Raw genomic sequence first — 26285 nt, 5'->3', positions numbered from 1 at the left:
GATTTTCTACATGGGAAGAAGCAAGCATACACAAACACGTTGATTGCTTTGGCCAGCAGTTCTAAACTCTGTGGTCTCAGGACAAAAGTGATTTGCTTTCCTAGAATTTACTTTTGTGCCGTTACTCTGCTAAGAATTTCCCCATATTCCCCACGGCAAGAACTGTGCTATGCTGCAGAGTTCAACAAATATTGATTTAAATTCTGCAAGCAAAATGGAGATTTAAAACATTTTGCATAGAAAGCATTTTAAACCGATTTTCTTTTAAAAGTCCCTTTATATACTTTTACCAAGAAATGATTTTCAAAATTATTTCCTAGTCAAATACATAATTATGAGCAATTTACTTTGTGTGAAATAGTGAGGAATTTCAGTTAAAAAAAAACAAAACCAAAATCTTCTAATTACTCACATCTGCAGGTGCTGTCACTTAGGGGGAGCTATCGAACTGGCATCCTGGATAAGGTGGAAAATTCAACTACCTGCTTAAATTTGAGACCACACCCCAAATCAAGCCCAGGTGAGAGTTTTTCTTCCATGTACCATTACTGGTCCATCCGATTCTCTGATGGCTTCAAGGGGTGTGGGAGCACATGCACACCAAGCAGACGGTTCTATTAAAAACACAGGGTTCACATTTCTCTTTAGTTTGGGACAGGCAACAATACTTGTAAATTCCTGTCTAACATCTCAGATGGCTTTGCCCTTGTGGGGAGAACAAAAGGCACTGTAATCAAAGAAAAATCACTATAGACAATTACTGTACCATCACTAGAACAATTTGTTTGATGAAACAAGCATTTCATCACAGATTCAGAGCTCAGAGGGGATCTGAGAGGCCATTTAGTTTCATCCCCTCATTTTAAAGATAAGGAAATCGAGGACCAGGGAGATAAAGAGACATGGTCCCACTTCACACTGTAGGGTTGGGATCTGAATGAAGGCCCTTTCATTTGATTTTAAACATTCCTGAAAAAAAAACAAAAAACAAAAACAGTGAAATCAGCGCCCATCAACTGCAAAACGGCTAATGATAAAATATAAAGAAATATTCTATAGCAAGAAATGACTGTGCTGAATTCAGAGAAACACTGGAGGATTATAAATGATGTGACAAGGTGAGTAGGAACAGAATCACAGATATGTTTACAACAATGGAAGTGGAAAGATTCCCCAGTAACTACAATGCCCACGCCTTGCAAACAGAGAGCTTTCTGTCTTCCTCTCAGCAACAGCAGACTTCTCCAGAGAGAAAGAAGACTGTCTGTTTTCTCAGACAAGGCTCCCATGCTGCTGATTTCTGCTTCACTCTTTTTCCTTTTTGTAGGAGATGGTTCAACAGAGAGGCAGGAAAAGGCATGTTCTAAAAAGGCATCCGTAAACCTTGGTTTTAAAGTCAATGAAAACAATCAAGCTGTTTTGCATTTAGACACACATACTTTTATTGCACAATACGGTCTTGGTATAATATTGGAGTCGAGACAGCAATAACAACTGCTTTACAAGTGAAGTCACAGGAGCAAAGCACTGGCACCACGTAACCATATATACTGGGGACCTCGCAGATCAATGACCTATGGAGGCTATTAATAAAGGGAGACAGTCATTGGGGGGGGTCTTACTATAATACACAACATTTTAAATTCGCTCTGATCTTGAGTGTTGATGGAAAGGTTCAACTCTAAAAAGAAAAATGATACATAAGACACATTAAGCACTTTCCTTTCATTCAAAAGAACATTCTGACATTCAAATAGATTCCATTTGAATAGCCATGACTCAGATTCAAGTGGCACAAACAGAACTCAAGTCCAAGCTCTGTCCCCACAACGATATGCCACTATTTTATAAACTAGACTTGGCTTGGGCACTGCCCAGAGCCACACAACCAATGCCAGAGACTTGAACCCAGATTGCCCATCTCCAAAGCCAGCTTTTTGTCCACTATGCCACACCTCTGAGTGCTACATAAATACTAATTATTATTACTGAGACTACCAATCCAATCTAATTTTTTAAAAAACAACATAGTACACTAAGTTCAGTTGCAAAAGCATTATTTCCTGAAGAGTAGTGAAGACTACTCTTCTGGGCAGGAGCATGGAGGATAGGAGGCTAACAAAAACCCATGAGTTTATATGGTGATCAAAGAAATCAGACTAATGAGTAAATCTCACTGAATACACTCCTCAGTCTCACACTGATGATACTTCCATGGGTGCTGGACTGGTGTCCTCATGTTCATCTAGTACATTCAATTAAACACAATTATGTTCATTGAAATTACTTAAGGAATTTTTAAAAATTTAAGTTCACAGAATCATGGATCTAAACTAACCTGCTCCTTTTAATAGATGAGGAATCTGATGCTTAGATAGGTTCTAAGAGTCACCCAAATGTCACATGGACAATAAGTAACAAAGCTAGAACTCAAATCCAGACCCCTTAGTTGGACAGTGTACTGTACCACCCTGCTTCCCCAAATCCCTCTTTAGAAATACCAATCCTAAAACAGGAAGCTCCCCAATCATTAGGACACAAAAGGTTAGAAAGGGCACAGCACTCAACATGCTTTGGAGATTCAAAATTTCTACGTCTACTTACATTTAGTTTAACAAAGATACAGGTACAGAAGAACAAAACATATCAGGGACACTATTAAGAAAACGTCATGAGGAAAGTCCTTTGCAAACTATCAAGTGTTACACAATGTGAGCTATTATTGTTATTACAGTGCCTGTGAAATAAATTCCAAAGTTCATGTCACTCAATTTCTACTATACTGTTCTGGCTTAATTCTCAAACCAAAGTGAAACCCAATAGCCACTCAGAGATGACAACAAGGGGCCTCTCCATAATTCAGACACTGTAGCCTCTACTATGCCCACCAGGCTCTTGGACCTATGTCGTAGGGCCCATTAAACCATGACTGCTGTGATTCATTTCATAGTATTTATTTGGTGGTTTTTATGACCTTTCTTATACTATCTATAAAGATGTTTACAAATTTTGTAAATGCCAAGTGCCACCCTTCCTCTGGAAATGGAGCCAAACTGATAATGCCTGCTATAGAATATATATGCATACACACATTTATACATATACATTGATAAATTCATAATTTAGGCCTTCCCCCGACCCCTCTGCTAGGGTCTTTGAGTATTAGGAATCACTTCTTCCCTCCCCTACAGAATTAAGATAGCATAGACTTCCCTTGTATAAACCTCAAGTTTCCAGTATGTCCATCAGAGGGCCTTTGATCCTCACTGTTCAAAGATGTCCTACTGACTGCCAGAACATTCAGGGGCAGGTCTTCCAGGTCTCAGCACAAGCCCATATTGTCTGCTACTTTGCAGGTACCTTGTAATTGCTTTTCACTTTTTGTTTTAACCTCTAAAACCGGTCAAAAAGGTCACTTCAATTACAACTTGGCAGGAAATGTCCACCTCAGCCTAAATGACCCCACAGCATCTAGAATCAGAGGTAAGATCCACCACATCCCCTTTGTCAGAGGGAGGCCATTCCAATTCCATGATCCTCATCCCTCTTAACCAACTATATAGTACAGATTCCACAGGGAAGAAGCAAAGGCAATAGGTAACATCTTCCCTGCCCAATAACCATCCAGAGAATCATGGGAAGGAGGAAGGATCCTCAGCTCATGCCAGAGCTGGGACATTTTTCTATACAAAAAAAAAGGGAAAGCTGGAAAGCCATCTTTGGAGCTGGCATGGCCTCATGCCACAGAACTACCTGACTGCAGCAGCGTCACCCTGTCCCTAGCCCTAGTCAGGCCCCAGACAACTACTTAACATCTCATCTGTTCACTCCTCACTTCAGAATTTCTCGAGGTCCCTCAATGGGTCTCCATCCCACTGCTGTGGTGAGTGGCTATGGCAGGCCAGCACCAGGGAGCACAGCATGGCATGGCAACCGCTAGGCTGGTGGTCAAGAGCTACGGACACAACAAACAAGAAGGCTACTACAAGGGAATCAAAGACAAAACGGATGGGCAAGAATATCTCATTTTTAGGCGACCAGAAACATGTCAGAAACACAACCCTGAACTTGAACTTTTCCCTGTGGTTCAGACCCTCAAACAAACTCAGCAGACCTGCCCAATGCTATGGACAGAGTTGCTTATGGCAATCTAATATGTCCCCAATTCATTCACAGTTCATATTGTCCAGGCTTCTCTTCTTGCAGGATTCATGGGCTCAAGCAGTTTCTTCCTCTTCCTTTATACTCGGTGCCTGTTGTTGATATAACAGCAAAGGTAGCCAACATTTACACAAACATCAACGCTGATTGGAAGGACAATCCATTTCTCTGTAGCCCATTCTAGTCTGAGTCAGTGTGGATGCTCCTTTTATCCAAGCCACCACTGGTGTTCAAGGCCAGCTTTGCTTTTGTATGTGACTATGTCCCATGCAGCAAGGGGGCTCCTTATTGCCTCAAATGTCATTTCCATATTTCTAGAACAGTTACATTCCTTTGCACTCCATGTAACCAAGTGCTTCAGATACTCAACTTTTAGCTTATCATCCCCTGGTCTATTAAGTTCGTGTATACCTTGTAGGACTGACAGGCAGAAGAAGAACATGCACATGTTTTAATTTAAATATGAGTACGCAGAGCACATCTAACAGCAACAAAAATCTACTTTGGCAAGCCACTTTTTCTAATTGCAGAAGTCAATACCAAAATAACTTTTTAGTCATCAATGCATGTTTGCTAACTTAGTATTCACAGGGAAGATGATTCACGCCTTTCATGAGTTGTGGATTTTCCAATTTCCTCACAAACGGCTCTAATTTCTCACCACTATCATTGCATCATCAAAGACTGTCCACATGTCTTTTTTTTTTCCTCCTTCCATCGCAAGCTTCCTCTTTTAGGGCTACTAGGATCTGACTTGGTTGTAAAAATCACATAAATGACACCTGCCTCAAATGTGTCTTTACTAGTGCTGTCATCCACAACGGGCCTCACTCACATTTTAGAGATGATCTTCAGCAATGGGTATGGTTAATGGAGATGCTTCACCTTTTATACATGCAGTGGACACAATGTTGTAATGGTACCAAAATACACAAAGCCACCTTCCTTCGTGCAATTACTCTGGCTTTTACTTTTAGAAAATGATAAGACAGAGGGACACCATGGGTTCTGGTTTGGAATAATCAACTGGTTCACTTCCTGACTCAACAGGGTTTGCACCTTTCATTTTTTTCCCTTTGGTCACCACTTTATTCTTATCATCAAGCCCTAATGCTTGCCTTTTTATGCTCCTCTTGGTTTTCAGGAAGCATGACATAAGAATTCCAAGGTCTCTTGCGATTTCGCATTGAGTCTTGTTTCTAGTATCTAAGACACAGAAGACTTTTATCCTCTGAGGATAAAGGTCACTTATTTTCCTCTTCATATCCATTGCTTTTACTTAATGAAATTAGGATATGACAGAAAGCAAGATGACAACGCACACACCTAGCACTGTTACAATTCAGCTACTGTGACAAGGTTTCTGCTACTGAAGCCAATTACATGGGCATCAGTGACTAATATTGATTTATGGAGGTAGATGATATTTTGCAAAGAACAAATATCAAAGTTAATAGGTTTGACAATATAAATGATTGAACTATAACATCATACACTGATTTGAAATTCTTCTTTTGAATTCTGGAAAATGAAAAATTTCGACTGAAACTAAGACTCAAGTTTGATTACAAAAATCTTGGTTTGTACCCTCTGTCAATTCAGTTCTTTATTTTCAAGATTAATGTGGCAATTGATATAAAGAAGCTATGCTTTGCAATACACTGCAAGGAAGCAAAAACAAAAAGCCAAAAGCCCCTCTTGTTATTCAGAAGTTTTCAGTTTCACTTTTAATATCCACCTGGGCACATCCTTTGGTTATTTGGCATAAATTAGGTTTTCAAAGCTTTCTTCAGCATTTAACTAACTCTTTGCTGGTCGAAGGTACAGAGACTGTTTCCCCACACATAAATTGATCCTAAGAAAGAGAGACAATAGCATTAACCAATAAGTATTCAAACCACTTTTTGTTCAATAATATTAAAATCACATTTTTCAATACTATCAACTTAGGTTTTAAAAAATGTTTTCCATTCATTAATCACATTGTAGCACCATTAAAATTTAAATCCATGTTCAAGAAGTCATCCATCCTCAAACTTCAATGCATATTTGATTTTAAAAGCTCTTCAATTTATTAAAAAAAAAGAAAAACTAAACATCTGCATCTTTTATTTCCAAACCGCCACTCCTTAGATATATATACACATACGTCATGCAATAGAATGTAAGCTCCCTGAGCCCAGAGATTTATGTTTTTGTCTTTGTATCACCAATGCCTTGACTGGCACACAGGAGACCCTTAATGCCTGTTGAAATGAATTTAAAATGCTCCTTTACTTACTTTTTGTACATATTCCTAAAATAAAAGCTGTAAATTATGGATAACCATTTAAAATATCTACAGAATTAAAATGTGTGCAACTACCCTCCAAATTCTTTGAATATTGGTTAAAAATGGCTTAAATTTAGTTTTATTTACAGTAAAGCCCCATTAGTTCAATATTCCAGTACGTCAATCAGCCTGTTGTCAGGCTGGCTATGGCGGAATCTCCACGTCACCTTCTGATTCTGCAATCTGGAGCTGTCCGTTCTGCTTCAAACCCTGGCCCCTACCTTCCACCCCCCCCTTTCCTGATAATATTTCTCATGATAAAAAAAATGAATTACACACCAAAAATTTTTTTCTGTCATTAACTGAACAAGAAAATGGAAATCACCATTTTGGCTGCGTGTGCCCAGCTCTGGCTGGTCCCTGCTCACTCTGCCAGCTAAACCAATGACCTCTGCCACCTATGCGGCTGCATCGATGATGAAGGTGCTTAATCGAGAGGCTGGGGGCCAAGGGGCGCCCCGCCGGGCTCTGCCAAGGATGGGGACCCCGGGGCCTGCCGTGCCCCCCCCCAGCCAGGTGAGCGCCCCAGCCCGCAGCCCAAGCTGGCACCCCCGGGGCTCCCCGACGGCCCCCAGGGACAAGACTTACTCGGTCATAGATCACCTTGATTACGAGGGAGCAGCTGGGACAGGTGGCCACCTCTTCCCCGTTCTCCAAATCTTCCTGTGACAGAACCAAATAATAGTAACTTCGCTACTCCCGCGTAGAGTAGAGCTCGGCACGGCGGAGCAGCAGCGACAGCAGCCTGGCGCCAAACCGCCCACCTCCGCACTGCGTCAAAGCTTCCCCAGCCAGCCCAGCCAGCCTGGCCAGCCGGCCGGCGCGCACCTCTGCGCATGCCCGGCTGCCGCCGAGCCGCCGCCGCCGCCGGGCGGTTGCCATGGCAGCCGCCGGGGCGGGAGAAGCATCCGCAGCGGCTCCGCTCAGACCGCGCATCTGCCCCCGCCCGCTGCCCCGCCGCCCTCCTGCCCCGCCGCCCTCCGGCCCCGCCGGCCCTTTTAACCCCTGGGGGGCCGCCGGGGTTCTTCACCTGGGACCCGGGAACTTTTCTTTGAAAACTACACCGCACCAGAGCGGGCTCCCTTCGCGACCCCATGCATTTCACTTTACACACTTCAAAGCCATCCTGGGGAGGGGCGCTCGGCCCGGGGTCAGGGGTCCCGCTGGACTCTCCGCACGGACCCAGGCCATCGGCCAATAGCCAGTGATTAAGCACGTACGATGTTCGGGGCCTTCTTCCACGAAGGAAGACACAAAGCCCAGGCCCCTGGCCACAGGAAGCTCACACGCTAAAAGGGGAGACAATATGCCAAAAAAGGGGTACGCGCAAGATTTATGTAACGAAGGGAAGGCAGCAGGACGCCAAGGAGGGGCTGAGTCTGACCCAGAGACGGGGGGTGGAGATGAAGGGAAAAGGCATTCACGTTATGGGAGGGCAGTGCAAGACTGGGAGACAGGAGATGGGAGGGTCGTGTCTGCTCTCAGGAGGGCAGGAAAAAGAAAAACGAGCCAGATTGTGAAGGATTTTAAAGATTTGAGGTCTTTAGATTTGATTCTGTTGGTAAAAAGGACCCAAGGGAGTTTACAGAGTATGTGCTAGGGATGGGGGGGGGGGAGGGGGGGGAAGAGACCTACCTATACATTAGGAAAATCTCTTTGGCATCTAAGTGGAGGGTGGACTGACTGGAAGGTGGAGAGACAGGAGACAAAGAGTAATGAGAAGGCTATTCAATAGTCCAGACAAAAGGTGATGAGGGCAGTAGCTTTGTATAGGACAGAGGTTATGAAGGTAAAACCACAAGACTTGCTAACAGATTGTACAGTAGTATATCTACGGGGAGGTGAATGCAAGTGTGATGCCTAGGATGACACTGAGCTTGTTAGAAAATTATAGGTCCAGGCCCAGGCCTAACATAATGGGTGTGTGTGTGTGTCTGTGTCTGTGTGTGTCTGTGTATCACATCGAAGACTCCATGTTCTGAGAAGTGACCCTGGGGACCACAATGGGCATCTGGCTTCTGTTTCAAGACTTTTTAGGAGACAGGGCACCCCAGCAGCACCAATCCAGGCAGCCCACTGAACATGAGAGCTCTAAGTATGAGGAGGTTTTTCCTGACATCCAGTCTAAACTGGGCTCCTTGCAACACCCAAACACTACTGGATCTGATCTCTAGGGCCAAACAAAAGAGAATGTCCCTTCATCACAACAGCTCTACAAACACTTGACTCTGGTTATCATGTCTCCCCTGAGGCTTCTTTTACAACAGATCTTAATATGACAGGGATTCAAGTCATTCCCCCACTGTTCTGGCAACCCCCCTCTAGGCACATTTGTTTATCAGCCTTCTCCATAAACTGAGGTTCACAACTGAACACAGGACTCCAGGTGAGTTCTGTTGAAGGCAAAGTACAGGCAAGTATCACACCAGTCCTGATGCCTGGAAACTATGTCTCACTTAATGAAACCAAGGCCAAGATCATAAGGTCACTGAATCCACCCCTCCCCATTTTGCAGGTGAGGGAAATGAAGCACAGATAATGCAAGATTTTAATCCAGGTCTGCCTGACTCCACATTTGGTGCCCTATTCACTCTGCCAGACTGCCTTTCTGATTAAGCTAGGATTTGGGGGCTTGCCACATCACACCGCTGATTCATTCTGAGCTTGCAATACACGAAAATTCTCAGATCTTTTTAAAAACTGCTCTCTAATCATGACTCCTCCCTTGCACTGGTACCTTTCACTGTACTGGGGCACAGCTTTTTGGGGAGAGGTTTTTATCCCTGCTGGGTTTCATCTTCTCAGCCACAATGCTTTTGAATCTGAGTTGTGTGTCAGAGCCAACAAACCTTTAACTGCTGCCATACTTTCCATAGCATCTGGTCTTTGAAGTTTCTACGACCTTAGTATGGATAGATTGTTATCATTTTGCATTTTAGGATTCTTTAGCAAGTTCTGTCCTAAGAGGAGTATAAATAAATCAATGGTTTGCCATACTGTATGACAGCACATACATTTATACATAGCTATATTAATAAATAGGGCCTTGTTAGGTTCACTGTGTATTGGAAGTTTGTTCTCCTTGCCATAAGGAGCCTAAGTTAAGATTTCACAATTAGGCCCTGGGAGGGGAATCCATTAACACCTCTGTGAGGCCTCTAATTCCTTATATGAGAGAATACTCAATGTCATTTCCAGATAATTGGCAGCTATCTTTGAAGTGTTAAGCGTCCCTTGGTTTTTACTTCTACCTCTAAGTTCAGCTCTGATGGGGACCCCCTTAACCCACAAACTCTACAGATAAAGTGTCCATCCATCAGAGCCCAGATGCTTCATGTCATCATTTGTCTACCTTGAGTAAAACAGGAAACATTCACCTGCCACACTAACTCTCAAGTAGATACTATGTTTATATACCCCAATGTGTAGATCTAGAAGCAGGTGCTCCCCCCAACCACTATTCTAAAATGCCTTCCAAAGGAAGCAGTATGTTTAGCACACAATGAAAGATGCAGCTTTTCTTATATGTACAAAAATGGAAAGCTGAGAAACCATTTTTGCAGCTGCCATACCAGCCCCATTGGGTACCTGTCACTTCATCACCTCATTCTAGACCCTTATATGGAGATCTGTAGTAGTACAGGTCCTGCTCTCTATAGCCAGCTGTAAAGAGTACTCTCTGATAAGGATACACCTGTCCAAAGTGTAAGTCTTGTGTAGGTATCCAATTTTTCCTTCTGAGAACTGACACAAGGCTACCACATGCTCATTTGCAGAGTCACATGATGGCAAACCAAGAAATTTGAAAGGGCTGGAGAAACTGACAATCTCCTTGTTCTAAGAACTTCCACTCTGGCTCCAGAAGATCTCATTCTAATTTCAGCAGAGTGGCAGAGGAGGTAAGAGTAAGCCCTTGGTTGGAGTCAGGAATTGTTTTCTCTTCCTGGACTTTTGGTTGTTAATTTTATACTTTTGTCTTTCATTCAAACTTGGTTTTGACTGTTCTCTTTAAAGGTGGGGATGAGTAGGGATGCCTAGGGGATATAACATATAACACCAGTAAGCAAACTTTGTGGTTCTTTTGAAACATTGAAAAGACCAACCATTAGCTAACTTGATCCCTGCAAAAGGGAGGAAAACCAAACTGCCAACATAAAAAGAGAAAAAAATTCACAACAAATGAAGAAGAAAATAAGAAACTATACTGCTCAACTGTGACAATAATGGCTACCATTTACAGAGCCTTTTACAAATATTAACTCATTTGATCTTCACAACAATCCTGGAAAGTTGGGCCTATATTTATACCCATTTTACAGAAGAGGAAACTGAGGCAAAGTGAGGGTCACACAGCCAGTAAGTAGCTGATGCAGAATTTGAACTTAGGTCTTCCCGACTCCAGGTACAGAGTTGTATTCACTCCACCTCTTAGCTGCCAACAAAATTGATAAATAGATGATATTTGCAAAAATATAAAATACTCAGATTCACAGATCACCGAAAAGAAAATCTAAATAAGAAATGCCATTCACTCTGCCAGGTCTTTAATTCATTAAATTCATCTCTACCATCCAATTAACACTCTAGTAGCTGCTGTCTTTTCCTCAATGAATTCAGGGCCTGGCTCACAGTCTTTCTCTCCTACTCAACTCCTGCTTTCCTACTAGCGGAGTTCAACATACACACATTCGTATTCCTTCCTAAAACATACACAGATATTCCCTCCTAAAACATTCCAATCTCACACCTCCTCAGCTTGCTCATTTCATGTGACCTACTCCTTCATTTTACCTCAGCTCCATAAAAGACAGTCATAAGACTTGATTCTGCCATCACCCACAAACATACCACTTCCATATCTACAAACTCTGAAATTACTTTATCTGATTAATATCTGCTGTCATTCCACCCCTCCCACTTCCTCTCCCAAACCCTGTACTTCAACACTACGAGCTCTAATCTCTTGACCCCTGCTTAGTTCTTTCTCAGGTCATGACTCCTGAACTAGGAGGCAGCTAGGTGGTGCAGTGGTTAGAGCACTGGGCTTGGAATGAGGAAGATTCAACTTCATGAATTCAAATTCAGCCTTAAACACTTAGTAGCTGTGTGACCCTGGGCAAGTCACTTCACCCTGTTGGCCTCAGTTTCCTCATCTGCAAAATGAGCTGGAGAAGGAAATGACAAACCCCTCCAGTATCTTTGCCAAGAAAATCTCAAATAGGGTCAGACATGACTGAAACAACCACTACACTAACTATCCTCCTCCCTTCTGTGCCAGGACCACTTGTTGACTATTTCAAATCTTCACTGTTCTCTTCTCCTGAGGCCCTTGTCCTCTTGCTGCCAAATCTCAACTTTGGATCGTTCCCACAATCCCCTGCTTTCTCTCCTCTCCACAAGCCACTAACAGAAGCTAAAGAAAATCACAGCTGACTGGTCCCTGGCAAATTTATGTTATGCATCCTCAATTGACTGCTGCTCGGCAATCCTTTTACACCTCCTTAATCAACTCCCTCTCCCAACCTCCACAGCCGCTCCTCCAAACCTCTTCATATCTCCTCAAGCTTCCCATGGCTCCCAACGTACCCTGTCAGCCAAGAACTTTGGCAAGTATTTTACTGAAAAAACTGAGGCCATTTGATGATAGCTCCTTCTTTCCCTCCTTACTTCTCATCACCCAGATGCCTTCTGCAACAATCCCCCCCTTCACCCGTCTCACATGATGAGGTGGCATTTCTCCTTGCCAAGGCCAACCCCTCTACATACAAGTGGTCCCATTCCATCCTATCATCTCTACCAGCTTGCCCCCTTTCTCTATCATTCCCATTTTCATTAATTTTCAATCTCTCCCTGTCCATTGACTGCTTCCCTATGACCTACAAACAAGCCTGTGTCTCTTTTTATCCTCAAAAAACCCTCCCTTGATCCATCCATCTCCACTAGCCATTGTCCCACATTTCTCCTCCCTTTTGTGGTTAAACTCCTTGAGAATGTCATCTGGAGATGAGGTACAAAAATCCACTGAATAAAATAACTCCTTAAAAAATAGAATTAACCAAGGAGAAAAGGATGTACAAAAATTAACTGAAGAAAATTACTCCTTAAAAATAAGAACTGGGGAAATGGAAGCTAATGATTCCATGAGACATCAAGAGTCAATCAAACAAAATCCAAAGAATGAAAAAATAAAAGAAGATGTGAAATATCTCACTGGAAAAACAATTGACCTAGAAAATAGATCCAGAAGGGGTAATTTAAGAATTATTAGACTACCTGAAAGCCACAATCAAAAAGAGAGCCTGAATATCATATTTTAAGAAATTATCAAGGAAAACTGCCCTGATATTCCAGAACCAGAGGACAGGAAAAAATACCCAGAAACTAAAAGAATCCACCAATCATCTCCTGAAAGAGATTCCAAAATGAAAACTCCCAGGAATATTATAGCCAAGTTCCAGAACTCTCAGGTCAAGGAGAAAATATTGCAAGTAGTCAGAAAGAAACAATTCAAGTATCATGTAGCAGCCATAGTAAGGATTACACAAGGCAGCAGGTTCTACATTAAAGTATCAGAAGGCTTGGAATATGATATTCTGGAAGGCAAAGGAACTTGGATTGCAACTAAGAATCACCTACCTAGCAAAACTGAGTATAATCTTTCGGAGAAAAAATAGACATTCAATGAAACACAAGACTTTCAAGAATCTCAAGGATGAATAGAAAATTTGACTTTCAAATAAAAGATTCAAGAGAAGCATAAAAAGGTAAACAGGAAAGAGAAAACATAAGGGAGACAATAAGGTTAAACTATTTATAACCCTACGTGGGAAGATGATACTTCTAACTCTTAAGAACTGTATCACTCTTAGGATAGTTAGAGAAAGTATACATAGTAAAGGGTGAGAATATAAACTGAGTTTGATGGAATAACATCCAAAAAAAACAAAAACAAAATTAAAGGGATAAGAAAGAGGATTTCATTGGAGGGGGCAAAAATAGAGGTAGAATGAGGTAAATTATCTCACAGAAAGAGGCACGAAAAGCCTATTCTAGTGGAAGGAAAGATAAGAGTGGGCTGGGGGTGGCATGGAAAATCACTTGAACCTTACTCTCATTACAACTGGCACAAAGAAGAAATAACACACACATTCAGTTGGGTATCTTACCCTACAGGGAAGTAGGAAAAGGGGGGATGAGACAGATAAAAGGGAGGATAGAATGGGGGAGGCAGTGGTCAGAAGCAAAAGAATGGTGAAGACAGATAAGGTAAAAGGAGAAAGAGACAGGGAGGAAGGAAAGGAGGGAGGGAGGGAAGGAGACAGAGAGGAAAAATAGGGTGGAGGTAAATACACAGTAAACATGACTATAAATGTGAATGAGATGGACCCACTCATAAAACAGAAGCATGTAGCAGAATAGATTAAAAACCAGAATCCTATAATATGTTGTTTATAAGAATACACTTGAAGCAGGGGAACATACACAATGTAAAGGTAAGGGAATGGAGAAGTATCTGTTATGCATCAGTTAAAGTAAAAAAAAAAAAATCAGGGATAGCAATCATGATCTCACACAAAGCAAAAAAAAAAAAAAAATGGTTCTAATTAAGTGATAAGGCAGGAAATGACAACTTGCAAAAGGGTACCATAGATAATGAAGTAATATCAATAGTAAACACATAAGCACCAAATGGTACAACATCCAAATTTTTAAAGCAGTTAAATGAATTATAGGAGGAAACAGGCAGAAAAACCATTCAACTTTCCCCTCTCAGAACTAGATAAATCTAACCACAAAATAAACAAGAAAGAAGTTAAAGAAGTAAATAGAATTTTAGAAAAGTTTGATATGAAAGACCTCTGGACAAAACTGAATGGGAACAGAAAGGAATATACCCTTTTCTCTGTGGTACATGGCATTTATACAAAAATTGACTATGTATTAGGATACAAAAACCCCATAATCAAATGCAGAAAGGCAGATATATTAAGAGGATCCTTTCAGATCATAATGCAATAAAAATTACATTCAATAAAGGATCATGGAAAGATAGAGTAAAAGTAATTGCAAACTAAGTAATCTAATCTTAAAGAATAAGTGGATCAAAGAACAAAACATAGAATCAATAAATAATTTCATTAAAGAATAAAAGCAATGAGACAACATACCAAAATTTATGGGATCCAGTCAAAGTAGTACCTTATGGGAAAATGTATATCTCTAAACTCTTATATCAATAAATAGAGAAAAAGTGAATCAATGAATTGGATATATAACTAAAAAAACTGGAAAAAGAACAAATTAAAAATCCCCAATTAAACACCAAATTGGAAATTCTGAAAATCAAAGGAGAGATTAATATAAAATTGAAAGTAAGAAAACCATTGAGCTAATAAAACTAGGAACTGGCTTTATGGGAAAACAACAATAAAAGAGATTAAACTACTAGTTAATTTGATTTTAAAAAAGAAAAAGGTAAATTCACCACCAAAGAAGATAAAATAAAAGCAATTATCAAGAGCTATTTTGCCCAATTATATGCCAATAACCCTGACAATCTAAGTGAAATGGATGAATATTTAGAAAAATATAAATTGCCCAGATTAGCAGAAGAGAAACAGAATTCTTAAATAATCCCATTTTAGAAAAAGAAATTGAAGTCATCAATGAACTCCCTAAGGAAAAAAAAACCCAGGACCACATGAATTTACAAGTGAATTCTACCAAACATTTAAATAATTAATTCCAATACTATACAAACAATTTGGGGGGGGTGGGGGCAGGGAATGGCAAAGGAGTCCTACTGAATTTCTTTTATGAAACAAATAAATTGGTAATACCTAAACCAGGAAGAAGCAAAACAAAGAAAGAAAATTATAATCCACTTTCCCTTATGAATATTGATGCAAAAATTTTAAATAAAATACCAGTAAGGAGATTACTGCAATATATCACAAGGATCTTACACCATGACCAGATGGGATTTATACCAGGAATGTAGGAGTGGTTCAAAACGGGAAAAACTATCAGCATAACTGACCCTATCAATAACAAAACCAACAGAAATCATATGATTATCTCAATAGATACTGAAAAAGCTTTTAATAAAATGCAGCACCCATTCCTATTAAAAACATTAGAGAGCACAGGAATAAATGGAGTTTTACTTAAAATGATAAATCGTATCTATTTAAAACCATCAGCAAGCATTATTTGTAATTGTGATAAGCTAGAAGCCTTCCCAATAAGATCAGAGGTGAAGCAAGGATGCCCATTATCACCACTATCAATGCTGTGTTAGAAATGTTAGCAATAACAGAAGAAAGAGACATGGAGGAATTAGAATAGGCAACGAGGAAACAAAACTACCACTCTTTGGCAGATTCTCCCAGAGAATCAACTAAAACTAGTTGAAATAATTAACAACTTCAGCAAAGTTTCTGTATATAAAACAAATACACATAAATCATCAGCATTCTATGCATTACCAACAAAGTCTACCAGTAAGAGATAGAGAAATTTCATTTAAAATAACTGTAGACTATGGAGTCTACCTGCTAAGACAAACTCAGGAACTGTATGAACATAATTACAAAACACTTTTCACACAAATAAAAGATCTAAACAACTAGAAAAATACAAATTGTTCATGGGTAGGCTGAAACAATATAATAAAAATAACAATTCTACCTAAATTAATTTACTTATTCCGTGCCATACCAAACTACTAAAAATTATTTTACAGAACTATAAAAAAAATAATAAAATTCATCTGGAAGAACAAAACGTCAAGAATATCAAGGGAATTAAAAAAACAGTGAAAGAAGGTAACCTAACTGTACCAAATCTCAAACTGTATTACAAAGTGGTAATCATCAAAACTATTGAGTACTGGCAGAGAAACAGAGTGATGGATCAATGGAATACAGTAGGTACACAAGACATCAATGGAATAAACGACCATAATAGTCTAATGTTAGGAATCTGTGGGAAGGCAGGCACACTAATGCACTATTGGGGAAACTGTAAATTGATGCAATGATTTTAGAAAACAACTTTGAACAATATCTCAATACTATAAAAAACTTTTAATCTAGTACTACTACCACTGCCTGACAAGGGGTAAGAACCCATACACCCAAAAATACTTAGAGCAACATGTTTTGTTGTAGCAAAGAACTAAAAAAAAAGTGATTGGAGAATGGCTTAACAAGTTAAAGTATATGAATGTAATGAAATGTTATTGCCTTAACTTCCCAATTCCTCACATCTACTTAATTCCCATGTTGTTGTGTTTGTCCTTCATTCTTGAAAAGGACCGACATCAAGATGGTGACATGACTTGCAGTTGACTTTGATTTCAGTGAGGGAGGGTTATGCAAGGTCCCCAACCTCACTTTCTTCTCCTGAGACATCTGGGTCCAGTGGCCTGATATTCATCAGGATGACTGGAGATGGCCCAAGATGCAATGTGTGACCCTGGCCCTTTCAGGCTAAAGTCTTAGCACAATCTCACTTTGTGTGAGATACACCCATAGACTTCTCCTGACCTGCACTCAACTCTACTTCAGCCATACAGAGATGGCCATTCCATTGATCTAACCATCACCTAACCTTTCATTTCCATGTTCACAAACTCTGAAATTCTTTCATTTGATCATAATCTTCTATTATTTCACCTTTTCCTATTGTCTTCCAAAGTCTAGCTCTACTCTTGGTCCTCCCTTTTCTCCAGGCCACCCAGCATCCCTACACTGACGACTCTCTCCTTTCCCTTTCCCTACCTCAAACCCTTGGTGAAACAACTTTAAGCTGTCCTCTACTCTCAAGTCCCTTGGACCCCTCTCCTGTTACTGATCATGCTTTGCCAAACCCCAAGCTGAGATCACCCCCACCATCTACACCTATTCCCATGCTGCTGAAATAATGCAAACATGCTGACTGGGTCAACTCCAAAATGTATGATCCCCTCATCTTATATGGCTCGTTAGGGCAGCAATTCTACTACTCACTGATGCATTCATAATCCTGCAGGAGCTATTCCAGATCTCTCAAGCCTCTCAAGGCATCTCCTCCCCACGTTCTCTCCTATGTGTGGAGAAAAAGTTGAGGATATTCACCAAAAGCTCCCCATTCTCATCTCACAACGCTCAGACATCTTTCCTCACTTATCTCCTCCTTCACTCTAGTCTCACATGAAGAGACAGGCTTTCTCCCTGGATATACTTGGAATTCCACTGCTCCTGTCTTTTTTCAGAAGCCTGCCCTCACTATCATACCCACTCTCCCTCTTATAGCTAATCTCTCACTACCTTCCCTACTGCCAAATATTTCCACATTTCTCTCATCTTTTAAAAACCCTGACTTGTTCTTACCATTCTTGCCTAGCTCTGGTGGTGTTATGTCTCTTCTCTTTCTCCCGGAGAAAGCCATCTACATTGGTGCCTCGAATTCCTCTCCTGTCACTCTCTTTCTACAACCTGGCTCCCAACCTCCTTCATCATTCAATCCAACTATCCTCTCTGCTACCAATTCTCTATTAACTGTCCAAATTCATGGCCTTTTGTCAGTCCTCATCCTTCTTGACCTCTCTGCAGCCTTTGGTACAGTTGATGACACTCTTTTCTTTTTTTTATGACTGCTCTCTCCTGATTCTCCTCCTATCTAACCAGTTCCCAGTCTTCTTTGCTAGACCCTCATTCAGGTCCTATCTACTAACCATGGTCATCCCCCACATATCAGTCCTGGGTCCTTTTCTCTTTTTCTTTAACTTGGTAATCTCACCAGCTCCCATGAAGTCAATGACCATTTCTGTGCAAATTCTATAGATCTGGCTCAGGTCTCTCTCCCAGCTCCTGCTGTGTATCCTTAAGTACCAGTCAGACATCTCCAAGTGAGTGTCCAATAGGCATTTCCAACTTGATATGTTCAAAACAGAACTCATCTTTACCCTCAAACTTTCCCCACTCCAAAACTTCCTTATTAGTGCTGAGGACACCACCATCTTCCCAGTTACCCAAGCTGGTAACCACAGTGTAATCCTAGATTCCTTATTCTTACTTAACCCACATGTCTAATCTGTTGCCTAATTTTACTGTTTGTACCTTCACAACAATTCTCTCCACTCACACAACCACCACCTCATTACCTCTTGCCTGGATTTCTCAACTCTCTTCCCACTCCAATCAATCCACCATTCAGCTGCCAAAGTGATTTTTTCTTGAAGTGTAGGTTTGACAATATCACGCGCCCCCTGCCAACAGCACACAATACACTCAATAAAATGCTCCTTATTACCTCCAGGATAAAATATGAAATACTTTCTTTGGCATTTAAAGGCCTTTCTACGTGGCCGCTTTCTACCTTCCTCAACTCCTTATACCTAACTCCTCCACAAAATCTACAATCCAGCTTCCTAGCCTACTTGCTCCTTACCCATGACACATCACACTCCATACATTATCCCAATACCTTTGCATGGGCTATCTCCCATGCCTAAATGCTCTCTTCCCTCCTCCCTGCTTCCGAGTTGCCCCCAACACTCAGCTCAAATCCTTTCTACTGCCTCTCCTGCCTCCCCAAGCTCCACTGCTGTACTTTCCCTTGGAAATTCCCTCCCACTTATGTACAAGTTAGCATTTCCATAGCAATTTAAGGTTTGTAAAAGGGTCTTTACAAATTTTATTTCATTTAATCCTTAAAACAAACCTGTAAGGTAGGTACTTTTACTATCAATTTTACAGATGAGGAAACTGCAGCTGAGGTTAAGCAACTCACTTAGTGTCATACAGCTAGCAAGTGACTGGGGGAGGATCTGAATTGAGTCCAGCATTTTATCACTATACTCTTTAGCTGCCCACATACGGAGTTGTTCCTTGTTGTCTCCCCCATTAGAATGTGAGCTCCTTCAGAGAAAGGACTGTGTTCTTCCTTCTCTGTATCCCCTTTTACGCCAGGGCCTAATATAGTAAACACTTCATGAATGCTTATTGATGCTGGTTATGAAAGATTTTCTTACTGGGATATAAAAACTGAGGGAAAGACTAGCTTCAAAGAAACCTGGGAAGAAACTGGAGAAATTGGTGCTGAATGACAGAGCCAACAATTTATACAATGACTACAATACATAAAGAAAAACACCTTTCAAAGACTTCAGAGCTCTCTGATCAATGTGATGACTGAACATGATTCCTCAAAGCATGCTTCTACCTCTTGGCACAGTTGATGAGTTATAGGTGCAAAGTGAGACCTCCCTGTCCAACACGACCAAAATATAAATGTGTTTTACTTTGGTTTACTTACTTGTTACAGGGGAAGGATGGGGGATGGGGGAGAGAGATTATGTTGAATTAGGAAAAAAGTATTTATGGAGTACTTGTTAATTGTCAGGAATAGGCTAAGCACAACAGACATAAATACAAAGGTGGAATAGTCTCTAGCCCTTAAAATAAGAAAACAAGCCATCCTGGGGAACAATGGAAAGAGTGCTAAATTGTGCGAAGTCCCAGAGATGCCGCCTGAGTAAACAGATCGATTCACCAACTTGCCCTTTCCAGAAGTAATGGGAAAGTTGATTTGATTAGTGTTCCTAGAGGTAGAAAGGGGAGGAGGTACATGCTCAGCATGTCAGAAAACGATTAGAGTTAATGAGCATGGTTGGGTCTGTGGCCAACCAGGTAAGTTCTGCAGGGAGCTAAGGATTCTAAGACACAGAAATGAAGAGGGAGAATATTTCAAGGATGGGGGCCAGTGGGTGTTAAGAAGTAGGGAGGTGAGAGACTGCACCTCAGACACAAAGAAATTAGGAAGCCAAAGTGACTGGATTAGAGAAAATGTGAGGGGAGGGTAAGAAAATAAGGATTCTAGAGGGTAAAGCCAAGGAAGAGGGATAAGGAGTCATAGAGACCCCCCCCAAAAGAAAAGCTCTATCCATGAAACACTTAAAAAATACAAGATACAAAGGAGCGGAGGGAGAAGTCCAGAATAAACACAGACAAGTAGGGCAGTGTTGGTACTACCTGCTAAATCTAAACCGTACTTTCAAAAAAAACAAGTTCCGAATCCAAGGGGATTCACAGTTTCATAAGTCCAGCTTGGCTGCTATTTCTCACGTTCCTGATAACGGGAAAATCTGAAAACCCACAACAAAAATGGATAACTTCAAGACAGAGTGATAACTGATAACTGGAGAAGGGGGACGGACCACGGGGAGGAATCCAGTCACCCTTTCGTGGAGGAGGACCAGAAAATCCTCGGACTGGGCTCCGTGTTCTCCGGCGTCTCTAAGTCTCGGGGTGAGGTCTTCTCGTAGAAAAGAGACTCTAAACACACTGCCACCCCTTTAGACGCCCCCAAACGCCGCCCTGGCCTCCTGGTCACCTTCCCGAAGGTCAGTGAGGTGACGGTTTTGTTTGGGCAGAGGGGCAGAGCGGAGGAGAGGCAGGCTCGCGGTCACCCTCTGGTCAGCACGAGACAAACGCGTGGGAAGGAGGACTCTGGGGTCTCTTGTAAGGGGCCACCTTCTGACCCTGAAGGGCCTCCCCTCATGAGCTCTCGGAGGTGTAGAAACCTCCGGCCGACCCCCGGATTTAACAGACGAGTAACCGAGGCCCGGAGTCCGACCGACACACAGACAGGAAGCGAGCGAATTTGCAGGATTTGCACCCAGGCCCCGGGGCGCGGGCGTTACCTTGGTGATGACGAAGTTATCCCCACAGGGACAGGGGTAGAAATACGTCTCCGTTTCCTCCTCGTACTCGAAGTCTTCGATCTCGACCTCGTCGTGAAACACCGACATCGTCGGGGCGGTAACTAGCCGGCTCCGGCCACCGGCCAGCCCAGCCTCCAGCAGCCCACGCCAGCGACCTTGATTTCCGGCCGCTCCGGCCCGGCAAGAAGCCTGGAGCGCACGCGCATACGCGCTTCCGACCGACAGCCAATGGGAGCGGCGAGACTCCCGGAAATGAGTGTGGGCCTCTGGACGGAGGTCACCATGGAGACTGTTTGGGACTGAGAAGGAAGCACGAGGTAGGAAGTCCCGCCCTGATTCATGTGACCCGCCCTTGGGTAGAACTAGCCAATAGGATTCCGGCGTCCGTAGCGTCCGTCCTGCGCCGCGCACGTGCTGAAGAACTTCCGCCGGCTTTTCCACGCCCAGCTCCGGGGCGGCGGAAACTGAATTGGCGGAGGTGCCTGTGGTGCTGCTTCTGCCTCAGTCTCCTCTAAAGGTAAGTCAGGAAGCAGAGCCCGGGCTGAGGGGGCGCGCCCGGCGGCACAGGGCCTCCCCCCAGCCTTCTAGGACCCGCGGGACCAAAACGCCTCCCGTTCGGTCCCCTGGAGACCCCAGAGGCGGAGCCGGTGACCTTGGGCTCGGGGCTCCTCGTTCTCTGTCCCTGGCGCCCCGCGGGGCCTTCCCGCGGTGGGAACGGGCGTCCCAGTGTACCTCGTGCGCGCGCGCGCACCTGGGCCTTTCACTCAGGTTGGGGACCCCCGGGTGACTGTGGGGCAGTGTGGCCTAGTGGTCACCGGGCCGCCCTCCCCCACCCCCCCCCCGTAGTGCCGGGGTCCGGCGCTGACCTTTAACCCACTTCCTGGTCCCTCCCACGCTGGGGAGGCGCTAGTGTAGACGTTCAGCCCAGGCTGGTGCCGCGTCGCTCGGCGGCGTCCATCTCTTTGTATGGTCTTGAACTGGACCCACGGGCTGGCCTTGTTCCCCTTATTGGGGGGCAGCCATCGGGCCCCAAGACTTGCCCCCACCCCCACCCCCCCAGCCTTCAGATCTGACAGCTCTTCTCAGGAATACCGCGATTTTCATACCTCGGAGGGAAAATAACCATTTACAGTAAAATGAAATTAATTTTTGGATTTTGAGATAAGGAGCCTTTCTGTTTCTAGTTAGCAAAAGGTAATTTATTTAAATTTTGTGAAGTCTTAACATTTTCTTTAGTTGCAAAATGCTAAGATATGGAACTAAGAATTTTCACACTACAACCGTGCCTGAGCCCAGGTTCGGCTCTTCATTTTGATAACCAGGAAAATGCAATAAAACCTATTAGTACGAGTAGGCCATGATATACTTGTGAGTAACAAAATTAACCTTTTTCGGGGATGGGGGGAGTGTTGTCTATAGAACCAGAGTGAGCTGGAGAGCACAGGCTCCGGGGAGAAACAGCTGGATTTGAAACAAGACTTAGACCCAAGCCCGTGTTCCACCGTATCTTTGTGATGTTGGGCACATCACTTAACATCTTTAGAGCTAAGTTTTTACATCTATAAAATGAGGAGGTTGATCCAGGTGACCTCTGAAGATTCCTTGCAGTCCATTTTTGAAGCAGTTCTAGGAATCCATAAAATGGCGCTACACAGTTCCAGGTTGTTGGTGGGAATTGGGTGTTACTTTGATTAACACCAGAGTTAATTCTCTAGTATAGACCTAGCTGCACTTGTTATGTACTTAGAATATTCCCAGGTTGCTTTATGTCAGACATCACTTGGTATTTCAAACTTAATGGTACATAAGTTTTACTCTTTTTTGGAAATTAGCATAGTTTTGCTCAATTCATGAATACTCTTTATGTTAAAGCCTCAGTAGTTAATTTTATAACTGTGGCGTAGGGGAAGGAGGGCTGTCCTTGAAGTCAGGAAGACCTGGGTTGGAGTCCTGCATCTGACATACAAGCTGTAAGACCATGGGTAAGTAACTTCATCTCTCAGTGTCCCTAGCCAGTATCTTAGACGACACTTCAGAGTAGTTGCTCACTCGTATCAATGATTGGTTGTTGTTTGTGTTTCATTCTTGAAGAGCACCATGACATCTGGAAGGTGATGCCGTGACTTGCACTTGAATTGGATTGAAGTGAAGGAGTGCTGTGCAAAGTCATGAGCCTCCTTTTCTGCTCTGGATCCATCTGGGTCCAGTAGCACAATAGAGATCTGAGTGTAATCACCTGGCTTATCAAACCACAAATACAATTCCAGAGGACTTAGGGCAGACCTTGTTATCTGTTTCTTGATAGTCAGTGAGCTTTAAATGCAAATACAACACGTTTTCCGACACCGTCAAAGTGAGAATATGTTTTACTTGACCATGCATGTTTGTTATAAGGATTTTGTTTTTTCTTTTTCTCAGTGGGAAGGAGAAGATGTAGGTGTGAATGGGAATGGGGTTTCCAGAAAAGGAAGAGAAGAGGGCAATTGAAGCATTTCTTTTTTTTCCCACTTAATAGTATCTTATTTTTCTCCAATTACATGTAAGATAGATTTCAGCATTCCCTCTTAGAAGATTTTGAATTCTAAATTTTTCTCCCTCCCCCTCTCCAAGACCACAAGCAGTCTGATATAGGCTATCACGTGTAGTCATATTAATCATATTTCCATATTAGTCGTCTTGTGAAAGAAGAATCCGAACAAAAGCAAGAATCAGAAGGAAGAAAAACAACGAATCCAGATAGTGAAGCGCTTCTTCAAGTTTGCAGGAGACACCAGAGACAGGCCAGAAGGAAGCACAGACAAGCAAGGCAGCTTTAAAAGGTAGCTGTTACGTTTATTGTATATGTAAAAGGAAAAGCAGACTCTGCATAAGAGAGAGTTGCAGTCACAGGTACAATCTTTTTCTTCCTGTTTATATAGAAATGTTGCTTTGGTGTTCAGAATTTTTTTAAGTCCCTGGTCTACACACCCTGCCCCAATAATTTCACTTATCATTTGTATTGTTCTTGTTTTCCTTTAGTAGTAAACTGGAGTCATTTACATTCCATTCAGGAAAAGCACCTTGTGTATAAAACATTTCCCAGGAGGTACAGAAATGAAAACATCCCTGCTCTAAAGGAGCCTGTGTTACAATAAGAGGACAAAATATGTACACAAATAAACAGAAAATAATTTGGGAAGAGAATGAGCGTTAATGATTAAAGTGGATAAATGAATAAATAAATAGATAACCAAAATAAAAAGTTTTGTTGACTACGTGGCAAGCTCTGGGAAATTCAAATAGCAAGTGCTCGACAGTCACACCATGTAAATGTCTAGCTGCAGCGTGGACGCCAAAGTCCACAAATCCTGAGGGCTCACTGTGTAGAGGCAGCATTGCTGGCAAGGCCTGAAGGGCCTTAGAAAGCAATGCCTGGTGTATGGCTTTCCATTTTACTCCGAAGCATTGAGTTGGTGGCTCCCACCTTATCTAAGTTTTACGAATAGTCTGGCAGCTCTAGTGGGTTCTGATAGGCTGTGGCCTGAATAAGGGAAAAAGGAGGGGCTGTGGGTGTGGAAATCTTCCCGCAGGGCAGTCTTGAGTGAGTTCTTGGATTGTGAGCTACCTTTTTGGGAAGGCAATATAATTCTTAAATAAGGATTGTTTTGAAAAATCCAGGAATTTGTAAATGATGCCATAATATTAAAGGACAGCTATTCCAGTTTTCAAAAGAAGGAAGAGATAGCAGTCAGTGAACTGTATAAGCCAATGAACTGGACTTCTATTCCTGGCAAAAAAAAAAAATTTTTTTTAAATTAGTTTTCAACTAACAAGTTTTTATTTTCATTCCCTTCCTACCCTTACTGCTATTGAAAATTTTGCAAGACTCTAAAACACATGAACAGGTCTTTCTAGACCAACCTAATTGACTTTTTTTGACAAGATTTCTTAATCTGTTAGATAAGGGAGATGCTGTGGATACAGGATACAGTTTACCTAGATTTTAATCAAAGCATCTGATAAAATCTCTCTTGCCTTTCTCGTGGACAAGGTGGAGGAATGGAGGGCCAGACAGTAGGTGCCTTCAGACTTGGTGAATGACCAGACTACCAGAGTTGATCAAACCCTGTCTTGTTTGATGATCTCTTGGGTGGAGCATCCCAAGCAGTGCATCTGCCCTTTGTCATTTTCATATATGACTTGAATAAAGGTATAGATATCATGCTTACATTTTGCAGATGCCTTAGAGCTAATAAATTGTATGACACAGTAAGATTCCACAAAAGTCTCAACAGTCTCAGCATTGGGCCAGATATTCTGTAATGGAAGGAACATAGAATTTGGAGCCAGAGGATCTTATTTCAAACCCCATGTCTGCCATTTTATTACTTGATTTGGCCTTGAGGTGGTCGCTTTGCCAGTCAGCCTCAATTCAATTGTGAAATTGGGGAACTCATTGGATGATAGATTTAGAGCTGGAAGGAATGTTAGAGAACATCATTCCAAGCCATTTGTTTATATCTGAGGAAACTGAGGCATAGAGAGATTAAGCAGCTTGCTGAAGGTCCTACAGCTAGTGTTTGAGACAGGTTTTGGAGACTAGCCTTCCTGATTCCCACATCCGTAGTCTCTAAGATCCTATCTAACTCTAAGCCTGTCTTCTTAAGGTGAAGTTTAAGGGATGAATATACATTCTTACACTTGGGTTAAAAAAGTCAGTTTTAGAAGTACAAGAAGAAGAAGACATGGCTGTATGTTTATTTGAAGAGGATCTGGAACTTTAGTGGACTGCAGCCTCAAACAGGACAACATAGCTAACAAAGAAGCAAACGCAACCTTGGGTTGTGTTAAGAGAGTCACATGATGTCTAGAACAGGGAGACAGTAATCTCACTGTCCTCTGCCTTCTCCCAGATCACCTCCACCAAGTTTGGTTCTAGGTACCATGTGTTAGGCTGGAGGGTAAAAGGCATCATGGTCTTGCCATCTGAGAATTGATTGAAGGGGCTGGAGTTGGAGAATGGAGAGGATGGGACATGCTGGCTCTCTTCATGTAGTTGGTGGGTTTTGGTGTGGGGGAGGGAGAAGCTCACAATTATTGCTG

The 26285-nt window shown here is 42.2% G+C and overlaps 2 protein-coding genes across 14 annotated transcripts in view; one reads left to right on the top strand and one right to left on the bottom strand.

The window, feature by feature from the left end:
- Window positions 1–1417: 1417 nt before the first annotated feature.
- DPH3 (diphthamide biosynthesis 3) lies at window positions 1418–21428 on the bottom strand. Of its 2 annotated transcripts, XR_011976593.1 has the most exons (4): window positions 21183–21395; window positions 7082–7156; window positions 5900–6016; window positions 1418–1681 (listed from the first exon to the last, which is right to left on the bottom strand). XR_011976593.1 is itself a non-coding variant. In XM_072651268.1 (3 exons), exons 1-3 carry the CDS (start codon window positions 21288–21290, stop codon window positions 5951–5953), a joined length of 249 nt encoding a protein of 82 aa, XP_072507369.1. In that variant the 5' UTR covers window positions 21291–21428; the 3' UTR covers window positions 1418–5950. The 2 variants fall into 2 exon arrangements, 1 of the variants encoding a protein (XP_072507369.1); XM_072651268.1 differs by having other exon boundaries at window positions 1418–6016; window positions 21183–21428.
- A 166-nt stretch (window positions 21429–21594) lies between these two features.
- OXNAD1 (oxidoreductase NAD binding domain containing 1) overlaps window positions 21595–26285 on the top strand; it is a 60571-nt gene continuing 55880 nt past the window's right edge. For 7 of the 12 annotated variants that reach the window (XR_011976592.1, XM_072651263.1, XM_072651262.1 and 4 more), the window contains exons 1-3: window positions 21595–21720; window positions 23108–23185; window positions 23875–24022. The gene's annotated coding sequence lies outside the window, so the exon portion shown is untranslated. Of the gene's footprint in view, window positions 21721–23107; window positions 24023–26285 lie in introns of all 12 variants that reach the window. The other 5 variants (XM_072651267.1, XM_072651260.1, XM_072651258.1 and 2 more) reach the window with 5 other exon arrangements.

This window comes from Notamacropus eugenii, chromosome 3 (genome assembly GCF_028372415.1).
Source record: "Notamacropus eugenii isolate mMacEug1 chromosome 3, mMacEug1.pri_v2, whole genome shotgun sequence".
NCBI lineage: Eukaryota > Metazoa > Chordata > Mammalia > Diprotodontia > Macropodidae > Notamacropus > Notamacropus eugenii.
The sequence above is the reverse complement of the archived record's forward strand: the minus strand, read 5'-3'. Positions and strand labels throughout refer to the sequence as shown.